Genomic DNA, 21675 nt, shown 5'->3' with positions numbered 1-21675 from the left:
TTCCACGACTTCCAACATACCCACTACCACGTGGCGTCAACTCAGGCCACGATCTTAGGCCATGACCTACACGACCTCCACGACCTAGAGTGATGATGTAAGCCACGATCTTAGTTCAATGTATAAATAGAACTTAGATCTGGTAGAAAAGGGTTAGAATCTCTCTAGAGATAAAACACCATATAGCAAATAGCAAGTTTGTATTTGTAAGCTGTACAAAACAGATCAAGCAATACAAACCTGCCCCCATTTCTCCCCGTGGACGTAGATTTACCTCAGTAAATCGAACCACGTAATTTCTTTGTGTCATAATCTTCATTCTCTACCAGCTTTTACTAACATCAGAAATTCGCGGATCCATCACTGGCGCCGTCTGTGGGAAACAGAGAACCAAATTTGTGATAAAGCGAATTTTTGACCATTTTTTCAACCCAAAAAATGCATACCAGATCGCAGAGTACCCGTATTCCTGCCCGTGAGAACCAGGAGGAAGCCAATCCACCCCATAGGTCTGGAAAACAGCCTAGGGATAAATCCACCACCAGTTCTCATGGCGGAGGAACAAGCCGCTCCAAAAGCCGTCACACCGAGTCTTCCCAGCAGCCCGATTTGAACGAGGCTGTCAAGCTATTTTTGGCTGAAAAGCAGGAGGAATTCTTAACCTTCCTGCAGAGAAGCCAAAAGCAGCCGGAGGCGAAAACGGCGGATTCTCCCTCTCCCTCCATACGAGACAGTCACTACCGCAGTAGTGTCATGTCTTCCAGAAGAAAGAATCCTCGGTACCGGAATCACAGGAGAACTCCATCTCCTCCATACCGAAGAAATGTCGGGTTCGCCATGTACGGAGCATTGAGGACTCCGTTCTCGGACGATATTACCCGAACTTCCCTACCACAGAACTACCGAACTCCGTCGATAACCTATGACGGACTCGTGGATCCTCATGATTTCTTGGGACGCTATCAATATAACATGGCGAACCAGGGTCTCAACGAGGTCCACATGTGCAAGCTGTTTCCCGAGCTGCTTATCGGGAACGCAAGAAGGTGGTTCGATAGCCTCCCCCAAGGCAGCATTAGATCCTACCGAGATCTAATGGATGCTTTCCACAGGAGGTTCTTTCAGAAAGCGGAAGCCCGGATTACTTCGGCTCAGCTGCTTTCTATACGTCAAGGTCGCGACGAAAAGATCAGCGACTTCCTGACGAGATTCCATAAGGAATGCCTACAAGTAGATAATCTCAATGATCTACTTGTCATTTCGGCATTCCAAAATAGAATCCTGCCCGGAGCTCTCTACAGAAAGCTCGTGGAATGCAGTCCGCAAACAGCTCAAGAGATGTGGGACATTGCGGACAAGTTTTCTCGTGCCGATGAGGCAGACCGTCGAAAACGGTCTTTAGACAGCTCATCTAGAGAAGACAAAAAGAAGCCCGATCATAGCGATCAGAGGCTTCCTCGCCGAACACCTTCTCCACTAAAGGAGGGATAGCGGTCATCCGAGGTGATCGAAAAAGAGCAAGTGTGTTCGCAGATTGCGCTTAAAAGTGCCGAGCAATAAGATCGGCACCATCAAGCATAGCAATCACAGCAGCCGGAGTCAGAGGCAGGCGAAATGACCGAAGTCACACCGGAGCCGAACTCGATGGTGTGCGGCACTGAAGCCGTGATTCCGGTTGAGATCGGCATACCCAGTCCCCAAACTCACTTTCTCCTCAGAAATGAATGGTGACGGACTGAGAGCCGAACTAGATCTTGCCGAAGAAAGAAGAGAATTGGCCTGCATAAAAGCAGCCAAGTACAAGGAGCAAGTAGCCCGGTATTATAACCAAAGGGTGAAGAAGCTGCAATTTCAAGTGGGAGATCTCGTCTTGAGAAACAACGAAGTAAGCCGAGCAGAAAAGCTGGGCAAGCTCGAACCCACATGGGAAGGTCCGTATCGGGTGTCAGAAGTCCTCGGCAAAGGGTCTTGCAAATTAACTCACATGTCAGGAGAACAGGTACCCCGAACATGGCACATTCCCAACCCTCAAAAAGTTCCATTTGTAAGAGACAGTCCGGTCAGTCAGTCTTTGTGCTTGTCTTTTTTTTTGTCTATGTGCGTTTTGTCTATGTGCGTTTTGTCTATGTGCGTTGTGTCTGTCTATGTGCGTGTCGTCTCTTACAAATGTTACTGAGGTATCTTGTTCTTCAAAGGCTGATCCCCTTTTTAGAACATATATAAGCTAACGATTGTGAGTCAAAGCTTCTACAGAAGATACAAGACCACAATTCAGCTTAAACAAGCAGTTCGTCTGAAACGAGCTGCAACAAGCCAACGATTGTGAGTCAAAGCTTCTACAGAAGATACAAGACCACAATTCAGCTTAAACAAGCAGTTCGTCTGAAACGAGCTGCAATAAGCCAACGATTGTGAAGTCCAAGCTTCTAAAGAGGATACAAGACCACAATTCGGCTTAAAAATCAAGCACTTCGTCTGAAACGAACTGCAACGAAAGTCCGATTCTCGCGATAAAACTTGCCTGAATTAGGACAAGGGAAAGTCCGATCCACGCGATAAACCTCGCCGAATTAGGACGACCAAGTTCGGTCAAAGAAGTTTACCTCATAAGACCGAGGACGACCATGTCTAGTCAAAGAGGTTTACTGCATAAGACCACTTCGGTTAACTGGGAAAGTCCGATCCACGCGATAAAGCTCGCCGAATTAGGACAAGGGAAAGTTCAATCCCGGCGACAAAAATCGCCAAATTAGAACACAAGACGAGTCCGGTCAAAGATGTTTATTTCATCAGACCAAAGACGAGTCCGGTCAAAGATGTTTATTTCATCAGACCAAAGACGAGTCCGGTCAAAGATGTTTATTTCATCAGACCAAAGACGAGTCCGGTCAAAGATGTTTATTTCATCAGACCAAAGACGAGTCCGGTCAAAGATGTTTATTTCATCAGACCAAAGACGAGTCCGGTCAAAGATGTTTATTTCATCAGACCAAAGACGAGTCCGGTCAAAGATGTTTATTTCATCAGACCAAAGACGAGTCCGGTCAAAGATGTTTATTTCATCAGACCAAAGACGAGTCCGGTCAAAGATGTTTATTTCATCAGACCAAAGACGAGTCCGGTCAGAGATGTTTATTTCATCAGACCAAAGACGAGTCCGGTCAAAGATGTTTATTTCATCAGACCAAAGACGAGTCCGGTCAAAGATGTTTATTTCATCAGACCAAAGACGAGTCCGGTCAAAGATGTTTATTTCATCAGACCAAAGACGAGTCCGGTCAAAGATGTTTATTTCATCAGACCAAAGACGAGTCCGGTCAAAGATGTTTATTTCATCAGACCAAAGACAAGTCCGGTCAAAGAAGTCTACTTCATAAGACCGAGGACAAGTACGATGAAATTTTTTCGCTAAGCTGTAAATACACAGTGTTAGAAGCGAAAACAAAAACAAAATTTCATTTTCAAATCTTGTTCGGCACACAACTCCGCTACCCTACAAGATGGCGTTACGCTATTACAAAGAACTATTCTACTGTCCAGGGTTGCTAAAGTTGAGCCATCTATTCACAAAATCCTCGTGAAGCTGAGTTCGGGCGTTCCAGGCAGCTGCAGAATAAGCAGGTCGACGAGATGCTCTAATCGACCTGCCACCTCTTCTCTGAGCCCGGGAAGCCCTAGCACCTCGGCGGCGTAGAGTCTCTTCACGAAGCATTTGCCGATCTTGCTCACTCATAACCACAGCTCCTCTGCGAACTTCAGTCCGTCCTCGACTTGACGTCTCCGGTTGTCCCTGAGTTCGTTGCTGACTTGGAGTAGGGTTTTGAGCAAGTGAATCAGAGGTTTGAGCTGGAGTACTAGCATCTGTTGGCGGGAAATGCCGGAGGAATCTCTCAATTGAGGGACGCCGGGCAAGAACTATGTCGTACCGAGAGGCCCAGCGCCGCAATGATGTCACGACTTGTTGGCAAGCCGAGCTCTCCAGCGCATTGTTCCTCCGGAGTACATTATATTCCTCCCACAGTTCGTCAACTCGACTCTGAACATCTGATATGGTCATTCCCCCGCGCACACGGATGTAATCCTCGTACGCAGTCCTCTCAGCAATGGTCGTATTCAGCTCGGCCTCCAGATCATTCTTATCGGACTCTAAGTCCTTATTATCGGCATCCAGCTTCACTAAACGAGCCAGAAGCTCGTCATTCTTCGTCTGATCGGCTATAGCTCTTCTCTCAGCTTCGTCCAAAGCCGAAGAGTACAGCCGTTTCCAGTGAAGTATCTCCATCTCCTTGGGTACAAAGCAGCTATATTAGTTCGGCAGCTGTACCGAGCAGATAGTAAAATACAACAGGAATAAAGGCGAGTACGAAAAGCTATACGAAGACAAGTGTAGAGAATTTTTCATTCACAAGGAAAATTTTTTTACACTAGGGCTTCAAGGCCATTTTACAAGGAAGAAACTAGACTAAGAGAAGGGAGACGAAATCATACTCCGCCAGCTTCGTCTCCGGCTCCTCGGTCTGGTACAACTTCTTTCTCCTGGGCTACCTCAGCCTCGGCCTCGCCTCCTGCCGGCCTCGCCTCCGCCTCCTGATCGGCCTCCTTCTCCGGATGCCCGGCCCGCTCGACTTCGGCCTCCAGCTCCAGCGGCTCGGCCTCACCCTCTCCGTTGTAAGTCGAAGCGGGTGAAACGGGTCCCACAGAGGCAAAGATAGCCTCCAGGTTCTCGTCCCGATCAGCTCGACAACTCTGGACTCGGTCTGCAGAAAGCAGGACCGAGGATGAAGCGAGCTCCTCAAGGAGCGGCAGATTCTGAAGCCGAGCTGCTATCTCTCGGCTGTACAGAGGCAGCACGACGTCGGCCCCCTGCTCGCCTTTATCGGCAATTAGCCTTACCAGACTACCGACAAAGGCCGAGAACTGGCTGCTCAAAAAGAGTTTCTCCGTGTAAACACGGAGACCCTCTCCTTGGGCAACCACGGCGGCAGCATCACTCCGTTTCGTCTGCTCTCGCTGGATGACGAGCTGGTTTTTGGCAAACTGAGCTTCATCCTGGGCCGAAATCCTAGCAGCTCTGGCTTTCTCAAAGTTTGCCTCAGCCTGCTCGGCCCGGTGACAAGCAGCCGCCAACTTCCTCTGCATCTCAGCATAGTCGTTGGACGCTTTGGAGAGCTCGACGGCGACGAGCTTGGAGAGCATATCGTTCCTCTGAAAATGGATAAGGAAAAAAGTCAACAGAGGGCACCAAAAATACAGGACAGAAGCCAAGCCAAAGAATCAAGAAGACAATTCACCTCGGCGAAGTCCGTGGGCCATAAAAATGGCTCACAGATATGCTCCGAAGGAGGCGCCAAGACCACGTCTTTCTCTGGCGCTCTCGGGGGCTTCTGGGTCTTCCCCTTCCTACTTGCCGAAGTCGACTCCGGTTTCTTTGGACCCGAAGAGGTCTTTTGCCTCTTCGGATTCTTCTCGGCATCAGGCGCCGAGCTGGTAGCCTTCTCTCTCTCCGGCTCCTTGGACTCCGAAGATTTTCGGGTAGCCTTGTTCAGCATGTACACTGCCAAAAAGCAAGAAAGCAAGGTTAGTTTTCTTCGTTAAAGCAGTAGAGCATAAAGATAAAGAGAAATCCCCACCCTCGGCCTCTTCGTCCGAAGACGAGATGTCGAACTCGACGTCGCCCTTGACGAGCTCAGACTCCGTGTATTGTTTCCTAACTATGGGAATCTTGTTGAGCTCGCCATCGAGCTCGTCCAACGGTTCAGGCCGAGGATGACGGATAACGGACTTCGGCCCTCTCCAGGGAAAACTAGGAGCCGCAGTCCTATTATAAAAAAAGAAGCGATTTTGCCATTTCGGCCATTTGGTTTTACAAAAGGCCCTAAAAGGCTGTAAAGGGACCAAGTAAAACCAAGATCCCTTCCTTTTAAACTGGAAAAAATTAAGGATTGCCCTCAGAGACAGATCCTTATCTAGCCTACGCAGTTCGGCAGCAAAAGCCGATAAGTGCCTCCAAGAGTTCGGAGTCACCTGACCTAAAGGGAGTTGAAAAAAATCTAGCAACTCTACAAAGGCAAGGGGAAGGGGGAAACGAAGCCCGCATTCTAAGCTGGCTTCGTAGACGGTGGCGTAACCTTCCGGCGGCGAGTCCGCCCTATAAAGGTCGTCGGGAATCGCAACCTTCCCCCCAGGAAAAGAGTATTTTTCGTGAAGGGATATCACAGTATCCTTACTCAAGATACTGTGAAAATACTCTACGGTCTTCTCCCCGGATTCTTTCCGGCTAGAAGACCCCTTACCCCCTTCACCACCGCTACCAGACTCAGACGAAGAAGAAGCAGACATGGTCCTTACTCTTTGCAAAATCTGAGGAAATTTTTGAAAGCGGAAGAAAATCTTTCACGCAAAAGATAGAGAGTGCAGAAGAAGCCAATAGCAAAGGTGTTCAAACGATGAAGAAGGGAGGTATTTATCAGATTCGGCGAAGATTTCAAAATCGTCACACCGTTTCGAATCCCACCTTTTCAGGATTCAACGGCCGGATTTTACTGTCGCATTTAATGCAGTCACGTGCACGGCACGTCCCCTGACGTCAGCCTCCCCCGTACCTTTATCCAGAATGCCGAAGTGACTCGCTTCGCCGAAGTGATTCACTTCGTCTTTCGGGGGGGGTAGTGATGGGGTACGGACTAAACAAGCCCAACAGCAGTGACGGCCCATCAGCCCAAAGCCCAAGGAAGAGTATGAGTTCGGCATTACCAAAGAGTTCGGCCTCAGCCTACAGCTCGGTAAAAGCCAACCAATCAAGCTCTGCTCTCAAGTCGGCACCAAGCTCTCAGATCGGCAACCAAAGCAGTTCGGTCTCAGTAAGAGTTCGGCCTCAGCCTACAGCTCGGCAAAAGCCAACCAATCAAGCTCTGCTCTTAGGTCGGCATCAAGCTCTACTCTCAGATCGGCAACCAAAGCAGTTCGGTCTCAGTTTTCGACCGAACAAGGAGTTAGTGGACCCATGCAGGATTTCCACGACTTCCAACATACCCACTACCACGTGGCGTCAACTCAGGCCACGATCTTAGGCCATGACCTACACGACCTCCACGACCTAGAGTGATGATGTAAGCCACGATCTTAGTTCAATGTATAAATAGAACTTAGATCTGATAGAAAGGGGTTAGAAGCTCTCTAGAGATAAAACACCATATAGCAAATAGCAAGTTTGTATTTGTAAGCTGTAGAAAACAGATCAAGCAATACAACTCTGCCCCCTTTTCTTCCCGTGGACGTAGATTTACCTCAGTAAATCGAACCACGTAATTTCTTTGTGTCATAATCTTCATTCTCTACCAGCTTTTACTAACATCAGAAATTCGCGGATCCATCATCGTCCTATGCACCGCCACGTCAACATTTTATCTTCCTGTCCTTCCACCTGCAGTGGGGCACCCTATAGGTTTTACTATTGTTTTGTTAATTAATTTAAATGTTTTTAAATATATAAATGTAAATTAATTAAAAAGCACAACGATTAACTACAAACGGCAAATACTACATTGATTAAAAAAAGTTACACGGGTTAGAAATAAAAAAAAAGTTGACTACTCTACAAAAGTCCCAACTTCCGGCGTAATTCATCGATCAACCCCTGGAGGTATTCGGCTCTGGCCGGATCCGTACACTTCATGAGGGCGTTGTGCGTATCCAACAACGTCCGTGCCATCGAGGCCGTTGCTATTGGGACTTGAGTATTCGCTGGAATCCATTTTATAGCGTAATTTGAGAGTGGAAAAGTGAATCGAAAGGTTACAAATGAAATGTGGGGCTGGGGGTATTTATATAAACAAAATTTTCGAATTTAAAAAATAAAAATAAAAACAAAAACGTGTTGCATCGTCCGCGTCGCCCACTGTGGGTGGACGATGGTGCGGGCGATGCCCTATCGTCCGCGGACTAAACTTAGGGCGCGGACGACACATCGTCCGTCGTCCGCGCACCCACAGTGGCAGACGATGGCGCGCCCGAGGCATCAGACGGCCTATCGTCCGCGCCACTGTGGATGCTCTTACCATTTTTTTCCCAATTATCTTTTTCTTTATTTCTCATATTATTTTTTCCCAACTCTCGTACCTTTTACTTCATTTCTCATATGTGCAGTTTTCGAAGCTATGAGTAGTTTTTCCTTTATCCATATACAGCTTACATCGATGTTAATTATAGTTTACTTTAAATTCTTTAATTGAATTTTCTCCAAAAAAATATAACACTAAACCTCATTTCACAATCATCATCCATACCATATGTGAGTTTTTCTTACACAAAATACTCAAATTTGTGAGAATCAACATTGAAACAATAGAATGGGGAAAAACTCTGTTGCTTTAACTCACAAACAAGAAAAACAATTCAAAGGACTGAGGATTATCACTTGAGCTTCAAGAGCAACGGGCCGACATTATCTCCGGTGGCCTTGTTGTGCTTCAAATGACTCCCGTCACACAAAGGAAACGTCCCCGACCTCCAACACCTGCACCACGTACAATAACTATCTGCTTAAACCCCAACCCACAAAGGCCAAAAAGAGATTCAGAAGCCATTTCAGGGTAAGATGGTCATTAGTTTTTCTTCATATTTTCTATTTTTGCTCTCTCTTTATTTTATTTTTTTCCTTACCCCTCGTGTTTATTCACCTTCAAAATATTATTAGTAGGTAGACGAAGAAAGTGATATCTGCTAATTACGTTACAAAACAACAACCCCACATTATGGAAGGAAAAATATGTATAGATGCATCTTTTGGAAATGGACATTCAAGCCACCTACCTAGGTAGCACATTTTTAAAACACAGTATGAAATGAAAAAAATGACGAGTAATTAATCAAATGAAATGAATAGATATACAAATAAATATGGTTTGGATGAAATGAATGAAACCTGCAGTAAGCAGTGACAGGCTTGGAGATTTCGGGGAGAAGCACTGAATCCACCACTTTCTCCTCCGTCTTACGGATGTCCGGGTTGATGGCTTCCGCCCTTACCGCCACCATGCGCCGCGGTGGCTTCGAGGCGGCGGGTCCACGTCCACCGTAGGAAAGGGAAGCATAAGTGGTGGAGAAGAGAGAAGCCATGGATAATTAATTGTGGTGGTTTGGTTGTCTGTGGAGGACACGCTCCATTTATAAAGTTTATATTTTTCTTATTCTAATTATTTTTATTGTTGGGTCTATCACTACAAAAATTGCAACGTGTATGTTGATGTGTGATATTGATACTACTGCTATTGAAAATAGACAATACTACTCACTTATTATTTATATAGACATTAATTTTCTAGCCTATTTAACAAATAAGGGTCTTTTCTTTTCCAGCACAAATTTAGGAGATGTAAATTGAAAAATTAACTCTTACCTTTATAGATTAGTAGTAGTACTATGGATTGCAATTAAATTCTAACTATCTTTTAATCTAGAATTCAGATTTTTTTTTATTCGTATGTTAAAGATATAATTATATAAACACAAAATTGTTGATACCTATTTCTTTATGTTGATATTTAAATTTACATATTGTATTGATAAAGTTATTTTTTGACTTTATAATTTTAATATTAAAAGTTTTGCATTATGAATGGGATATTAGTTTTATTATAACACAACATTTAGTATTATAATGGAGCGTGGCTAGTAGGAGCAAAGTTACAAGAATGGGCTAGGATCGATTCTCACTACTACTGTATAGTTCTCAAATATAAGTGTGAGGTCTTGAGAGATGGGCTTATGGCAGGACAGTGAGTTAACGGTCCTCTCCTTTAACGGGCCACTGTGTAACTTGATTGAACACCTCTCATAATACTGTTGGGCCGAGATATCAGGGGCTTTTGTGCTTGGAGTTTCAACTTTGCAAGAATGAAACGTGTGAAATTGAGGCCTATTGATCATTTAGCACTAGAATAAGTGAAAGAAAGTTTTGGACAAACTTAAATAAATATCTATTTTTTCAGAAGGCATTTTTTCCCATTATTAAACAATGATATTATTTTTTATCAATTTTTTTATATTTCATTACCTTCTATAAATACTATAGTATATTTCTCCCTCATTTAATTCACAGTCAAATATCATGATTTTTTCAAATTTACAACATCACATTATAATTTATACACATAAAAACATTACCATAATTGCATCAAATAAAATCACAACAATTGATATAATCACAATAATATAAGAAACTGTAATAACTAAACAAAAACTATTGACAATCGACAATGCCAAAACTAGAAATAACATAATCTATTCGCGCCATTATATCAAAAAAACTAAACCACCATTTAAAGTCATCAATTCCCCCTTTCTCATCATTTGCAAGATCCCAAAATTCTGCTGAAAATTCAGTTTTCAGGGCTATGGGGATAAGGAAGGATCGTGGAATCGTAATTATGATTCCGTTAATTCTCATTTTCTGCGCTGAATCAAGTTACTCGGCTAGATCGAAGCAAGAAATCAGGGATGAATTCTTCGGCGATCTAATTCATAATACGACGACCACGGAAGATGGAGACGCTAGCATCGCCAAGATGTTTGATCGTGTGCTGGAGAAAGAGTTCTCAGAGACTGATAAACCTGAAAGTTAGCTCATTTCATTCCTTTCCTTTTATGTTTTTGTTGTAAAATTGGATTGGAGTTGCTATATTTACAAAGAAGAACACTAATTAGGTCGGATTGCGTTCAACTTTCTAAGTAGATTTAGGTGGAATAGAGCTGATTATTTTAGTTTAAGTCGCTATTCAGAGGTAGATAGCTACTTTCCCCCTTTAGCAACGAAATGAAATACTACTAATGAATACATTTGACTGTAAAGCTAACATGATCTTGATCATAGTTTGTTCAGCATAGCAAGCCCTAGAATGTAATAAAATGCTGAATTCATATTTTCCTATCTGGACTTCTGTTCATCGTACTAGTGCTTTCATTTCCTTTTCATTCTTCCTAAAGGTTCTGGGGAAAGCAGTTTCAACAGCAGTGTGGCAGATCAGCAGGTATATTTGTCTGTTTTATTGAGTTGCATCCACATCCACTCCTATTTAACAGCAAACTCTAGTTTACACCATCCGTCATAGATCTTTTGATTCTGTCTCCTTATTGATCGTAACAATAATGGGTGATACTTTCACCTACATTTTGTTTTTGGATGTTTGTCCTCTAATAACTACATATTGTTGGGTTGAATTTATTTTCTTCCAAGATCTTTTCCTCTAGAATCACTTCTACAATTTATGACAGGCTGAATTGGAGACTGTTGCTAAAATCACCCATGAGAAGATAAAGAAAAATGAGAGTATTGAGGCTAAGTAAGGACTGATGATTAATTTCATTCTCATTTATTTCCTTTCCAATTTTGTGGCAAAATGCAAAAAATTAACTATATCGTCGCAATTTTTCCTTTACACTCATTCGACAGTGGTACCAAACCTTTCCAATTTCAAGATGTCTTTTCTCTTGAAACTGAAGATTCTGATGATGTGGAAACTCTGATAGACAGAAAGGTGAGACCCAATCCCTTTCAATAAATGAAAAGGGAACTCATGCAGCAGATTCACAGAGACGTTTATATTATCTTATAAGGCCTTCCTGATTAAGTTTTTCGATTCAAGGATAATGTGTTTGTGATGTCAAACAAGAAATCAAAGTACCCAGTGCTTCAAGTAGATTTCAGGTAAACTTTTTTATGGAACTTTACACATTGATTCATGTTATACTTTTCTTTTGTCCAGCCACTATTGAAAACAATTTATGAAATATATAAATATATTTTTACATATTTCGGTTTTCAAATTTCTATATTTAACTTGAGGAGATTATGATGTCCTAGCATTTTAAATGTTGTATTTTGTAGGCTAATTTCAGATTTGGTGGTTGTGATAGTCTCTGCTGCCACTGGTGGAATAATCTTTTCCTGTTTAGGCCAACCGGTCTGTACTTTCTGTTCATTGCACTCTTCATGCTTTGTGTGATCTTTTCCTCCAAAAGAGTTGAAGTATCCTATTATTCGGCTATTTGCTTTAGGTCATTGTTGGCTATCTTCTTGCTGGATCAATTATTGGACCTGGTGGTCTGAAATTTATAAGTGAGATGGTGCAGGTGTGTTATCCTCTGATGTTTTAGTTTTCCTTTTGATGCTGAGATGTTTCTTTGGTTTGGAAAGTACAGAAGAATGTGTCTGCTATGTTCGAAGCTGTTTCTGATTGTAGAGGAATTAGATATAAAAGTAGTTAAGTACATGCTTCCATGTTTATTGTTCCAACATTAACATGGATTTTATAGTTGCTTGGTGGAATCTATGTTTGGCTTACAAATATTTTTTCTTGATCTTTTGTCTCAATATTTGATATTGAAAATCAACACTTCAAATATACTCCTATAATGTGAGAAAATCTCTGGCTATTAGTTACATGAATATTTCATTAATCTCTTCATTAGAATCATAAAGTTTACTACGTATTGGTCATCTTCCAAGTTCAGTGGTTAAAGGTTTTAAGTCATTTGTGTGTGGTTTTAGAAATCGAACTGAGCTATTTATCTTGCACATTTTGTTATTTTATTTATTTCAATATTTCATGTCTTTATTTAATTTCAACCTTGTTCCATTGGCTGTTCAGGTTGAGACTGTTGCACAGTTTGGTGTTGTATTTCTTCTATTTGGCTTGGGACTTGAGTTCTCTTTAGCAAAGGTATCCCTGTGGTTGATCCCTTATCTGCAGCTACATATTTTAAAATATTGTTTCTCTGAGTTTCCTATTGTATGTTGTTGACACAGCTTAAAGTTGTCGGTCCTGTTGCTGTTCTTGGTGGATTGCTTCAGATAATCATTCTTATTTTCTTGTGTGGCATGACTGCATTGGTACACATCTAGAATCCTGTTAATAGTTTCTTTAATGCCTGGACTTATCAATTTGCAATGTTACATTGTGTTGTTTCACTTATTTGGCAGTTATGTGAAGCAAAGTTATCCGAGGGTGTATTTGTTGGTTGTTTTCTTTCAATGTCCTCAACTGCAGTGGTAACTAGTACTTTTCAGTCTAACTGTCTAAGTAGTAGTATAAATTTATTTTCAAGTATGCGAATGGTGAAATGCTATGGCATACACTGCACAGGTGGTGAAATTTCTGGTTGAGCAGAACAGTAGCAATGCCCTTCATGGTCAAGTGACTATTGGAACACTTATTTTTCAGGTACTCATCTTTTAAGCTAAATAAATTGTGCTGATTTTTTAACATAACTTCCAATCATTATATAAAGTAAAATTGTAACCATATAGGACTGTGCTGTGGGGTTGTTATTTGCTCTACTCCCTGTTCTAGGCGGCAATAGTGGCCTTCTCCGAGGAATGATCTCCATGGGAAAATTGTAAGCCCGGATAAATACTTTATTAAGTCCTAGTTGACATGTTTCACTTTGTTAATCAATTTTGTATTTGTTGACTTCAAGGCTACTCACTCTATTCATGTACCTCATCGTGGCTTCCATATTGACTTGGTCTTTCGTTCCTCGGTTTTTAAAGTTGATGATGCAGTTATCATCCCAGGTTACTCCATTTATGTGTTTTTTTGTAACTTGTTTTTTTATTTGATTGCAGCAGTAATGATCCCATCTAAACAATCTTAAACTGACGAATTATTTTCCTAATATGATAATAACTATAAAGAGATGAGAAATAAAAATTTATGTCTAGGTTGGAGCCTTCAGCCTTGGATATATAGTAATTTCCTGAGAATTATATTCTTCACTTGGATCTCGGTTTTGGTTTTCTCCAGTCTGATAACTTGCATGAGGAAAAGAAAAGGAAAGAGAAAATGCCCCGAAAGCTTTTTACCCTTTTATATGTTGTTCTTACGGAATTTTTTATGTTTAAGACTTTAGAGAACTGGGAGCCATTTATATTACTGATGAAACTTTGTATGTCTGATATTCAGACAAATGAGCTCTATCAGCTGGCTACTGTGGCATTCTGCTTGATATCGGCATGGGTAAGTATAACACTTTTGTATAATATGATTTCTCTTTTCGTTCTTTGTTTTGATTTTTTGTCTTTCAACCTTGTACTTTGCTAATTCACATACCAATACAATTACTGCCTGTGAAATTTAAGTTCAAGATTTGTCGATGAGAAGTTAAATATTGGATCTAGGAGGTTGAGTAAGGCCATTAAGAACTGGAAATTTGGTTTCAAACTTAGTACAACAACCAGTGGTGGTTGCTTGTTTTGTAAATTAGGTTTTGGTGTTTGAGCATGTGGAATTTGTAAATTTAAAAAAATCTGTACCATCGATTCTAGATATTCATAAATTCATGTTTATTAGTTATGTGTATAAGTGCTGGTGCAGTCAACCTCATATATTCATAAAATTACAGCCCTTTTCCTGCTTATCTAATGCTCTCCGTATTTCAGTGCAGTGACAAACTGGGACTCAGTCTTGAATTGGGTTCATTTGTGGCTGGGATCATGATATCCACTACCGAATTTACACAGCACACCTTGAACCAGGTATTCTAGGAGTGACATATTTTCTTTGCTATCTTCAACTTGACTTATCTAGAGCTCTGACACTAACTTTACTGTGCATTCATGCCTGTGTTTGTACCATATCTTTTGCTGCCTTTGGAAATTTATGATTAATAAAATCTTAATTGCTCACTCCGTATTTTGTTATGAAACACGATATATGCATAACAACGAGGGTTTTCTGGGTTCCATACATAGTTTCTCTTGTGGTGAGTCGTGTAGTAATGTGAAGATTGATCTAGAAGAATCCTGTGTCAATATATGCAATAACTAAATCAGATGGCATTATTTGTAACATTCATTAGATGGAAAGGTATTCCACTGTTATGCTTGAGAATTCCCTGAACCTATAACCAAGCAGGGAGCTCAGGAACATTGTAATAAGTTTTATCAGCAATAATCCTCTGCCGGTTATTTTTCTGCTATTGAAGTTTCATTCATCTGACATGATAGTTTCGTGATCTTTTAAAATCAGTATTTCTTGTAGGTGGAGCCGGTTCGTAACTTATTTGCTGCTCTCTTCCTGTCTAGCATCGGAATGCTCATACATGTGCAGTTCCTCTGGGCACATGTGGATATATTGCTTGTGTCGGTAATACTGGTTGTGGTAGTTAAGACAACTGTTGCTGCTGGCATCACAAAGGCCTTTGGCTATAATCTTAAGGCATCAATTGTTGTAAGTTTGAGAATCTCTGTTTTGAGGGCAGATAAGTACAACCCAATTTTTTTTTTATCTCCAAATCCAATTACCATAACCTTTTGTTTTTAACATGGTTGAAAATCGGAATGTGGTTGTTGTTTCATTTTTAGGTGTTGTATTCAAAATCCTCCCTCCATTTTTTTCTACTTAACAATCGTTTGTGTATAATGTATGACTTTCATGCATTTATAGGTCGGAGTATTACTGGCACAAATTGGAGAGTTTGCGTTTGTTCTCTTGAGCCGTGCCTCAAATCTGCATATCGTTGAGGTGAATTCTTTCTCTCTTTGTTAGAATATCCGTATGCATATGATGTAACCACTCATTTGTGGTGAAATTCTCCAAACATTATTCTTTTACATGGAATAAAGATGAACCACGTATCGTCCTCGCCTTTAAACATTGTTGTGATTAAATTGACATAAGAGATGACATTGTGATTGTAAATCTTTAAAATATGCAGGGGAATATGTACCTTCTCCTTCTGGGAACAACAGCACTCAGTCTTGTAAGTACCTTCCAATTTTCTAACTGCCTTTAAAATACATATAGCTACTTCGACCTAAAACGGGATCAATTATACCGCAGGTCGCAACTCCCATCTTATTCAAATTGATACCTGCTTTGATGCATCTAGGGGTTCTTATGCATTGGTTTCCTTCAGAGGCAATTGACAAGGAGGTAACATATCTATCTCATCTTTTCCTGAACTTCGCTATACTCTTGAATTAGATCATCAGAGTTATTATCTTGTTCACTGATACCATGCTTCAGTTGTGATGGTGCGAGTTAAAACTTCGAACTTCATCGAATCTCGAGTGTTGGTCTGATTTGCCTGATATAGGTTGTCTACCATTCCTTATAACGTTTTCGCAATCTGCAGGATAAAATCCCAATTGTTCGAAGCACGTGACGCATTTGCAAGCACCCGGTCGAGCATGAAGCTTAACAGTAACAGAGCATGAGCAGTTGTAAAACACAGTCTAACTAGCAAGATTAGATTCAAGCATAGTTATGATGTAAGAATCTTACATTCTTTGCGTACATATATAGAGCTTTGAATTAGAGAAATAGTATTTGAAGTTGTGCTGTTTATAGTTCAGCTATTATTCAGTACTAAATATTGGCCTCTTGTGTTGTGTCGCTCACATTCCTATCATTCGCGTTTGATCTACGTTAGCATTATTATTTGGAGTATTATTTTACTAGTACAATTTTTTCTATATTCTTTCACACTAGTTGGAGTACTAAAAAATCGATTTGTTTCACTTTAACTTCGAATAATCTGTGGTTTGTACTGAATAAAAAGTAGAAATAGAAGTTGTGTAATTTGTAAAACTAATAGTAATAATTTTTTAAAAATGTATGAATAATACTCAAGTGCTATCTATTTATTAATAACGATATTACATTTAAAAATTACTACTCCATAACTGAGAGTTTGGGCTTACAAAAGTGTTTTCATTTGGGCCGATGATCCAAGCCTTGCATCCAAAATGGTTTTCATTTGGGCCGTCGGCCCAATTAACCATCACACTCTGTCTCTCTCTGTCTCTCTCTCTCTCTCTCTGTCTCTCTCTCTCTCTCACACAGATTTATACAACGACGCTCTTTTCTCTTTCGTCACTTCGCTTCGCTAGAGTCTAGTAAAGCGGAGAGAATGGCGAAGGTAGGTTCGATGCCAGAGAATCAGATGCGAAGCAGTGTTCTCCGAAGACGACAATCCCGACGGCTCCTGCACTTTTCATGCTTCTGTAAGCACCCCTCTCTACTCCCTCTCAGTGACTACTAGTATCATGATTCCATTGATCTAACACTTCAGACTTCAATTGTTGCGGTTGATCCCATGCAGATTTACTTAAATAATCGATCGATGATGTATCGTGAGCTGGTCTTTTGACTCTTTTCGTTTCCTTGATTGCATATTGCAGTGTAACAATTGCTCAAGGAAGGCTGTATTTATTGTAAAACAAAAGAGGAAATTTGTAAAATTGGTCTATTTGGATGATGCAGGGAGCTAGTAACAGTAGTTTGTGTTTGTGTGTGTGTGTTAGCTGGTATTTGGATGTATTCCTTTCCTTAATTACATATTGCCGTCTAGCAATTGCTAAGGGAAGGCAGTTTATGTTGTTAAACAAAAGAGGAATATGTAAACCTGGTCTATATAGATAAGTGCAGGGAGCTAGTAACAGTAGTGTTTGTGTGTGTGTGTGTGTGTGTGTGTGTGTGTGTGTGTGTTGGACTTGCCTACATCGGAAAGGGATCCATATGGTGGGACTTAGTATACTGTATCTTTTAAGCTGCTTGAATTGTTTAGCGGATTTAGCCAGTTAGCATCTTTTGGACCTCCATTGCTTATATTATGGTTATCATCTGGGCTCATCGTTTGATCATTGCACTTTTTACATTAATGTGGTATCATTTCTGTTTTTTTGTTGACTCGATCCGGTCTGCTGATTTTACTTGTACTTGCAAATATAAATATAGTCTATGGATTTATCAGTTATGTGTGTTGATGGGCTTTGGCCGCAGAAGTTGTTGGTTGGGTGATGGTTTCATCATTTGTGTAGATTGTATCCTCTTCACAAAATAAGATGGTTAAGGATATCTGTTCATAGTTTTCTTAATTTTAGATTGCAGGGTTCTTCAATCTTATGTGCTTAACACTGTCCGTTTTCATCTTATCACAACAATGTTGCCTATTGGTCATCACGACTTGTTTTTTATGTTACTTACATTTATTTGATCCTTTTTGTTATTTTTAACTCTCTAGGTTCACTACCTAATTCTATTGTTTGATGCATGGCTTATGTTACATGCTGCAACATCCATCTGAATACAGGGTGTAAGTTGCATTTTCTTTCTGATAAAAGTATCAGCTCTCAATTAATAGTGCCACATTATTCCTGAAATTAATAGGAATATTTGCTCTCTTCCAGCCCTTATTTCATGATGGGATGAAAGAATGGAGCTGTTGCAAGAAAAGGAGCCACGATTTCAGTTTATTTTTGGAAATTCCTGGGTATGCATTCTTTCCTTTTTTCCCAGACTACATGATAGTATTGTCTAAGATATTTCTATAAAACTGGGTTAACTTTTGCAAGTATAGATGAGCTTGAGCTATTGCTTTACCACTTCTAAGTGTGATTAGGCTACTACATGATAGTAAACATATAGATTTTCCTTTTTCACTCCTTTAAAGATTTTGAAAACTCAGGGCCTCTTGGAAATAGGTATCCAATAAAATAATTTGAAGCTATTTCTTTTGGCTGGTATTATGGAACATATCAATAGATTGTGTGATTGAGGCTAATGTTCTCCAATATATGATGTATATGAGTATATCTTACACTTAAAACCATTTTAAATCCTCTACGGCTTGCAATATATACAAAATTAGAAATACTAACTACTTCAAATAGTGTTGTGTCCATCTTGATAATTTTGCTGCCTCTCTTTCTCATGAGCATTATCCATATACATCATCTGTTATGTGATTGATCTACTGTTTTTCAGTAAAAGTTGATATCTGAGGTTGCACAATAATAGATAACTATGCTAAGAAACCTTTGCTAAGTAAAGATGGTAATGATCATCTTTTCCAGTTTTCATATGTGCATTGCTAATAGAGTCAAGAAAATTGTTAGGCAAAAGTAGTGAACGTTCAATCACGAAGAACAAGTGTAACTGGAAACGAAAATAACAAGAGTCCTCAGAATGATTCGCAGGGAACCTTCTGCACAAGCTAAATGACTGCTAACAACTAGAATATCTTTACGCCCTTCCTAATGAAAAGTGGAATTATTTAAATACCATGCTAAGCTGAGGCCTACAGCATATGTGAGCCTGATGAATAAAAATAACATGATTGACAGACTAAAAGAAATTAATAAAGCCATGGCCAGAATCATGCTGCTTCTCCAATTAACTGGTGAGACAAATACACCCTACCTACAGATGCCATATTTACATCAGAAGCTAGTATAATTAAGACCTAAAACATGCAAAACTGAAGCACAATACTGAAACCAAAACAATTGAAGATGGTTAGTGTCTGTATGTGGCTTGTTGCTAGATTTGTTGGTGAAAGCTTTATAGTTGATATCTGAAGCTGCAGCAATACAAAAGCAAAAGACTAGAGATTTGCTTAACTAATACTTATGTTGGTGGCTGTGATGGATGTTTTTATGCAGTCCAGTTTTGTGTCTCATTATTTTAGCACAAGTTGCACTATGTGAGCAAGCTTTTGTTGGTACATATGTAGTATATAATCTCCTTCAGTAAAAGCTGATTTCTTTTTTATATCTGAAGCAGTGTTGTTAAAAAACGCGCTCGGGCGCGGGTCGATAGGGTCGAGTCCGGCTTCGCCCCAACATGGGTGAGCCGAGCGAGATACGTGGGGCGCGATCAGGGCAGTCGGGGCGCGCCTGGGGCGGTGGGGGCGTCTGGGTCGACGAAGGGGGCATGAAGCCAGTTTCCGTTCCAACACCCCTGGTTAATTCCTCTTCAAAGGATACCTGTCCAAGGTGCCGCCAAGGATTCCTCTGTTCCGACCATGGTATTTCTCTTTTATCTGTCGTATCAACTTCTTTCCCATTGCTTAGGATAAATGATTTCCAGAAGAATTATATGATGCTAATTTTATTCGTTGACGCAAACAGAAAGATTAGAATTCTTGAATAGCCATGAGTACTAATGTTTTGCTTTGGAGTCTATCGATGCAGCAAACTATTCTGGCATTATAAACCCGAACGACCAGATCCTTAAAGTTTCTTCTATTTTTTGCTCTTAACAGGCTCACACAATCAAGAAACGAATCCAAAATCTGCAGCAAGTCCAAATAATGGAAGTGGTCTGGATATCCAAGAACCAGAACCACCTAAACCCAAGAAAATTATTGATATAATTATAAGCCAACCCCAGACCTGCAGAAATAAGGGATGTGGAAAAAGTTTCAAAGAGAAGGATAATCACGATACAGCATGTGAATATCATCCCGGGCCGCCTGTCTTCCACGACAGGATGAGAGGGGTAAGATACATTTCACCATTTTTAGTTTACCCCAAACTTCTCTATTTCCAGTAGCTGCATATATGAGTTTCTTTATGATAATTCATCATGTTGCAGTGGAAATGTTGTGACATTAATGTCAAAGAATTTGATGAATTCATGAGCATACCGCCTTGTGCAAAGGGATGGCACAATGCTGATCCAACGTCATGATAGAAGCTCGATTCTTCGAAAAGTGTGAACTATTTTACATAATATCAATCAAAAACCTGAACTATTGAGATTGTAACAATACTTCTTGAACTATGATTGTTGTCGACAAAACGTTGAAATGTATCTCGTGCTTCTAGAACCATCCATGAGCATCTTTAGAACCCAAATGAGATGTTATGAGAGCCTAGAACTTATAGTTGAACTTCCATTCTAAAAAATATATACATAAGTTAAAGGAATAGTAAATGAAAAGTAGTTTTGTATTCTCAATTGCATGAAAGAGAAGATGAAAGAGAATTGTCAGAAATTCCTTAGTATGTTAGGTGTGGGCTGACTAAATAGTTTATGAATGGATCCAAATATAATTTATATATATATATATATATAGGGTCTTGTTAGGTTGAGATTTTTTAGCTTAATTGAGAATTGAGATGCATTTTCAGCCACTCATTTTGAAATGTTAACTGCAAGTAGATTATGTCAACTAAGGGGTATTATCGCCATTTCATTTCAATAGCCAGAATATCAAATGTCAACAACTCGTATTAAAATGTCAACAACTAAAAAAAAATTAATTTTTTTAATTTTTTTAATTTTTTTTAATTTTTTTTAAATTTTTTTAAAATTTTCGCGCGATGTCAACTACTGAGACATTATGTCAACTACGATGTGTAGTCTGCACATCAAATGTCAATAGCTCTGCACATCAAATGTCAACAGCTTATAATTGACATTATATATGTGTAGTTGACATGAATTGTATATGTAGTTGACATTATACGTGTGTAGTTGACATGAATTGTATATGTAGTTGACATTACATGTGTGTAGTTGACATGAATTGTATATGTAGTTGACAAAAAAAATAATAAATAAATAAAATAAATAAAAAAATAAAAAATCGAAAAAAAAATAATTTTTTAAAAAAAAAATAAAAAAAATATTTATTAAATAAAATATATGATGAAATTACAAATATGCCCTTTCACAATTAATTAATGTAAAAATATTTTCCATGTGGCAAATTCTAGACCACTCATTTAATAAAAATGAGTGGCTTATAATGCATCTCAATTCTCAATTAGGCTAAAAAATCTCAATTGATCACAACCCTATATATATATATATATATTGCAAGTAAGGTGTGATGGATGATCACGAGTGTTGTATGATGGGTATCATCAATGATCAATCCACTTCT

General features: G+C 39.8%; 2 protein-coding genes and 1 pseudogene across 2 annotated transcripts; 2 read left to right on the top strand and 1 right to left on the bottom strand.

Moving 5' to 3' along the window:
• Positions 1-8249: 8249 nt before the first annotated feature.
• Positions 8250-9157, bottom strand: LOC121778700 (CDGSH iron-sulfur domain-containing protein NEET-like). The gene is made up of 2 exons (XM_042176096.1): positions 8924-9157; positions 8250-8515 (listed from the first exon to the last, which is right to left on the bottom strand). The coding sequence occupies exons 1-2, from the start codon at positions 9115-9117 to the stop codon at positions 8413-8415; spliced, it is 297 nt and encodes a 98-aa protein (XP_042032030.1). The 5' UTR covers positions 9118-9157; the 3' UTR covers positions 8250-8412.
• A 1126-nt stretch (positions 9158-10283) lies between these two features.
• On the top strand, positions 10284-16472 carry LOC121779572 (K(+) efflux antiporter 5-like). The gene is made up of 20 exons (XM_042176918.1): positions 10284-10617; positions 10984-11027; positions 11272-11339; positions 11450-11534; positions 11643-11704; positions 11885-11960; positions 12055-12129; positions 12648-12719; positions 12806-12889; positions 12980-13048; positions 13143-13220; positions 13307-13395; positions 13477-13573; positions 13962-14015; positions 14438-14533; positions 15039-15227; positions 15444-15521; positions 15715-15759; positions 15840-15932; positions 16135-16472. Exons 1-20 carry the CDS (start codon positions 10395-10397, stop codon positions 16162-16164), a joined length of 1707 nt encoding a protein of 568 aa, XP_042032852.1. The 5' UTR covers positions 10284-10394; the 3' UTR covers positions 16165-16472.
• Positions 16473-16741: 269 nt separating this feature from the next.
• LOC121779573 lies at positions 16742-20616 on the top strand (annotated as a pseudogene).
• Positions 20617-21675: the final 1059 nt, after the last annotated feature.

The sequence above is a fragment of the Salvia splendens genome, chromosome 19 (genome assembly GCF_004379255.2).
Source record: "Salvia splendens isolate huo1 chromosome 19, SspV2, whole genome shotgun sequence".
Taxonomy (NCBI): domain Eukaryota; kingdom Viridiplantae; phylum Streptophyta; class Magnoliopsida; order Lamiales; family Lamiaceae; genus Salvia; species Salvia splendens.
This window is presented reverse-complemented; position numbering and strand designations above follow the sequence as displayed.

Excerpts from the sequence above, each read along its gene's own strand:
- LOC121779572 (XM_042176918.1), top strand. The coding sequence starts at position 10,395 with ATGGGGATAAGGAAGGATCGTGGAATCGTAATTATGATTCCGTTAATT. Across the intron at positions 11,028-11,271 it reads GCAGTGTGGCAGATCAGCAG|GCTGAATTGGAGACTGTTGC; the intron begins GTATATTTGTCT and ends AATTTATGACAG. Across the intron at positions 13,049-13,142 it reads CAATGTCCTCAACTGCAGTG|GTGGTGAAATTTCTGGTTGA; the intron begins GTAACTAGTACT and ends TACACTGCACAG.
- LOC121778700 (XM_042176096.1), bottom strand. The coding sequence starts at position 9,117 with ATGGCTTCTCTCTTCTCCACCACTTATGCTTCCCTTTCCTACGGTGGA. Across the intron at positions 8,516-8,923 it reads CCTGTCACTGCTTACTGCAG|GTGTTGGAGGTCGGGGACGT; the intron begins GTTTCATTCATT and ends TACGTGGTGCAG.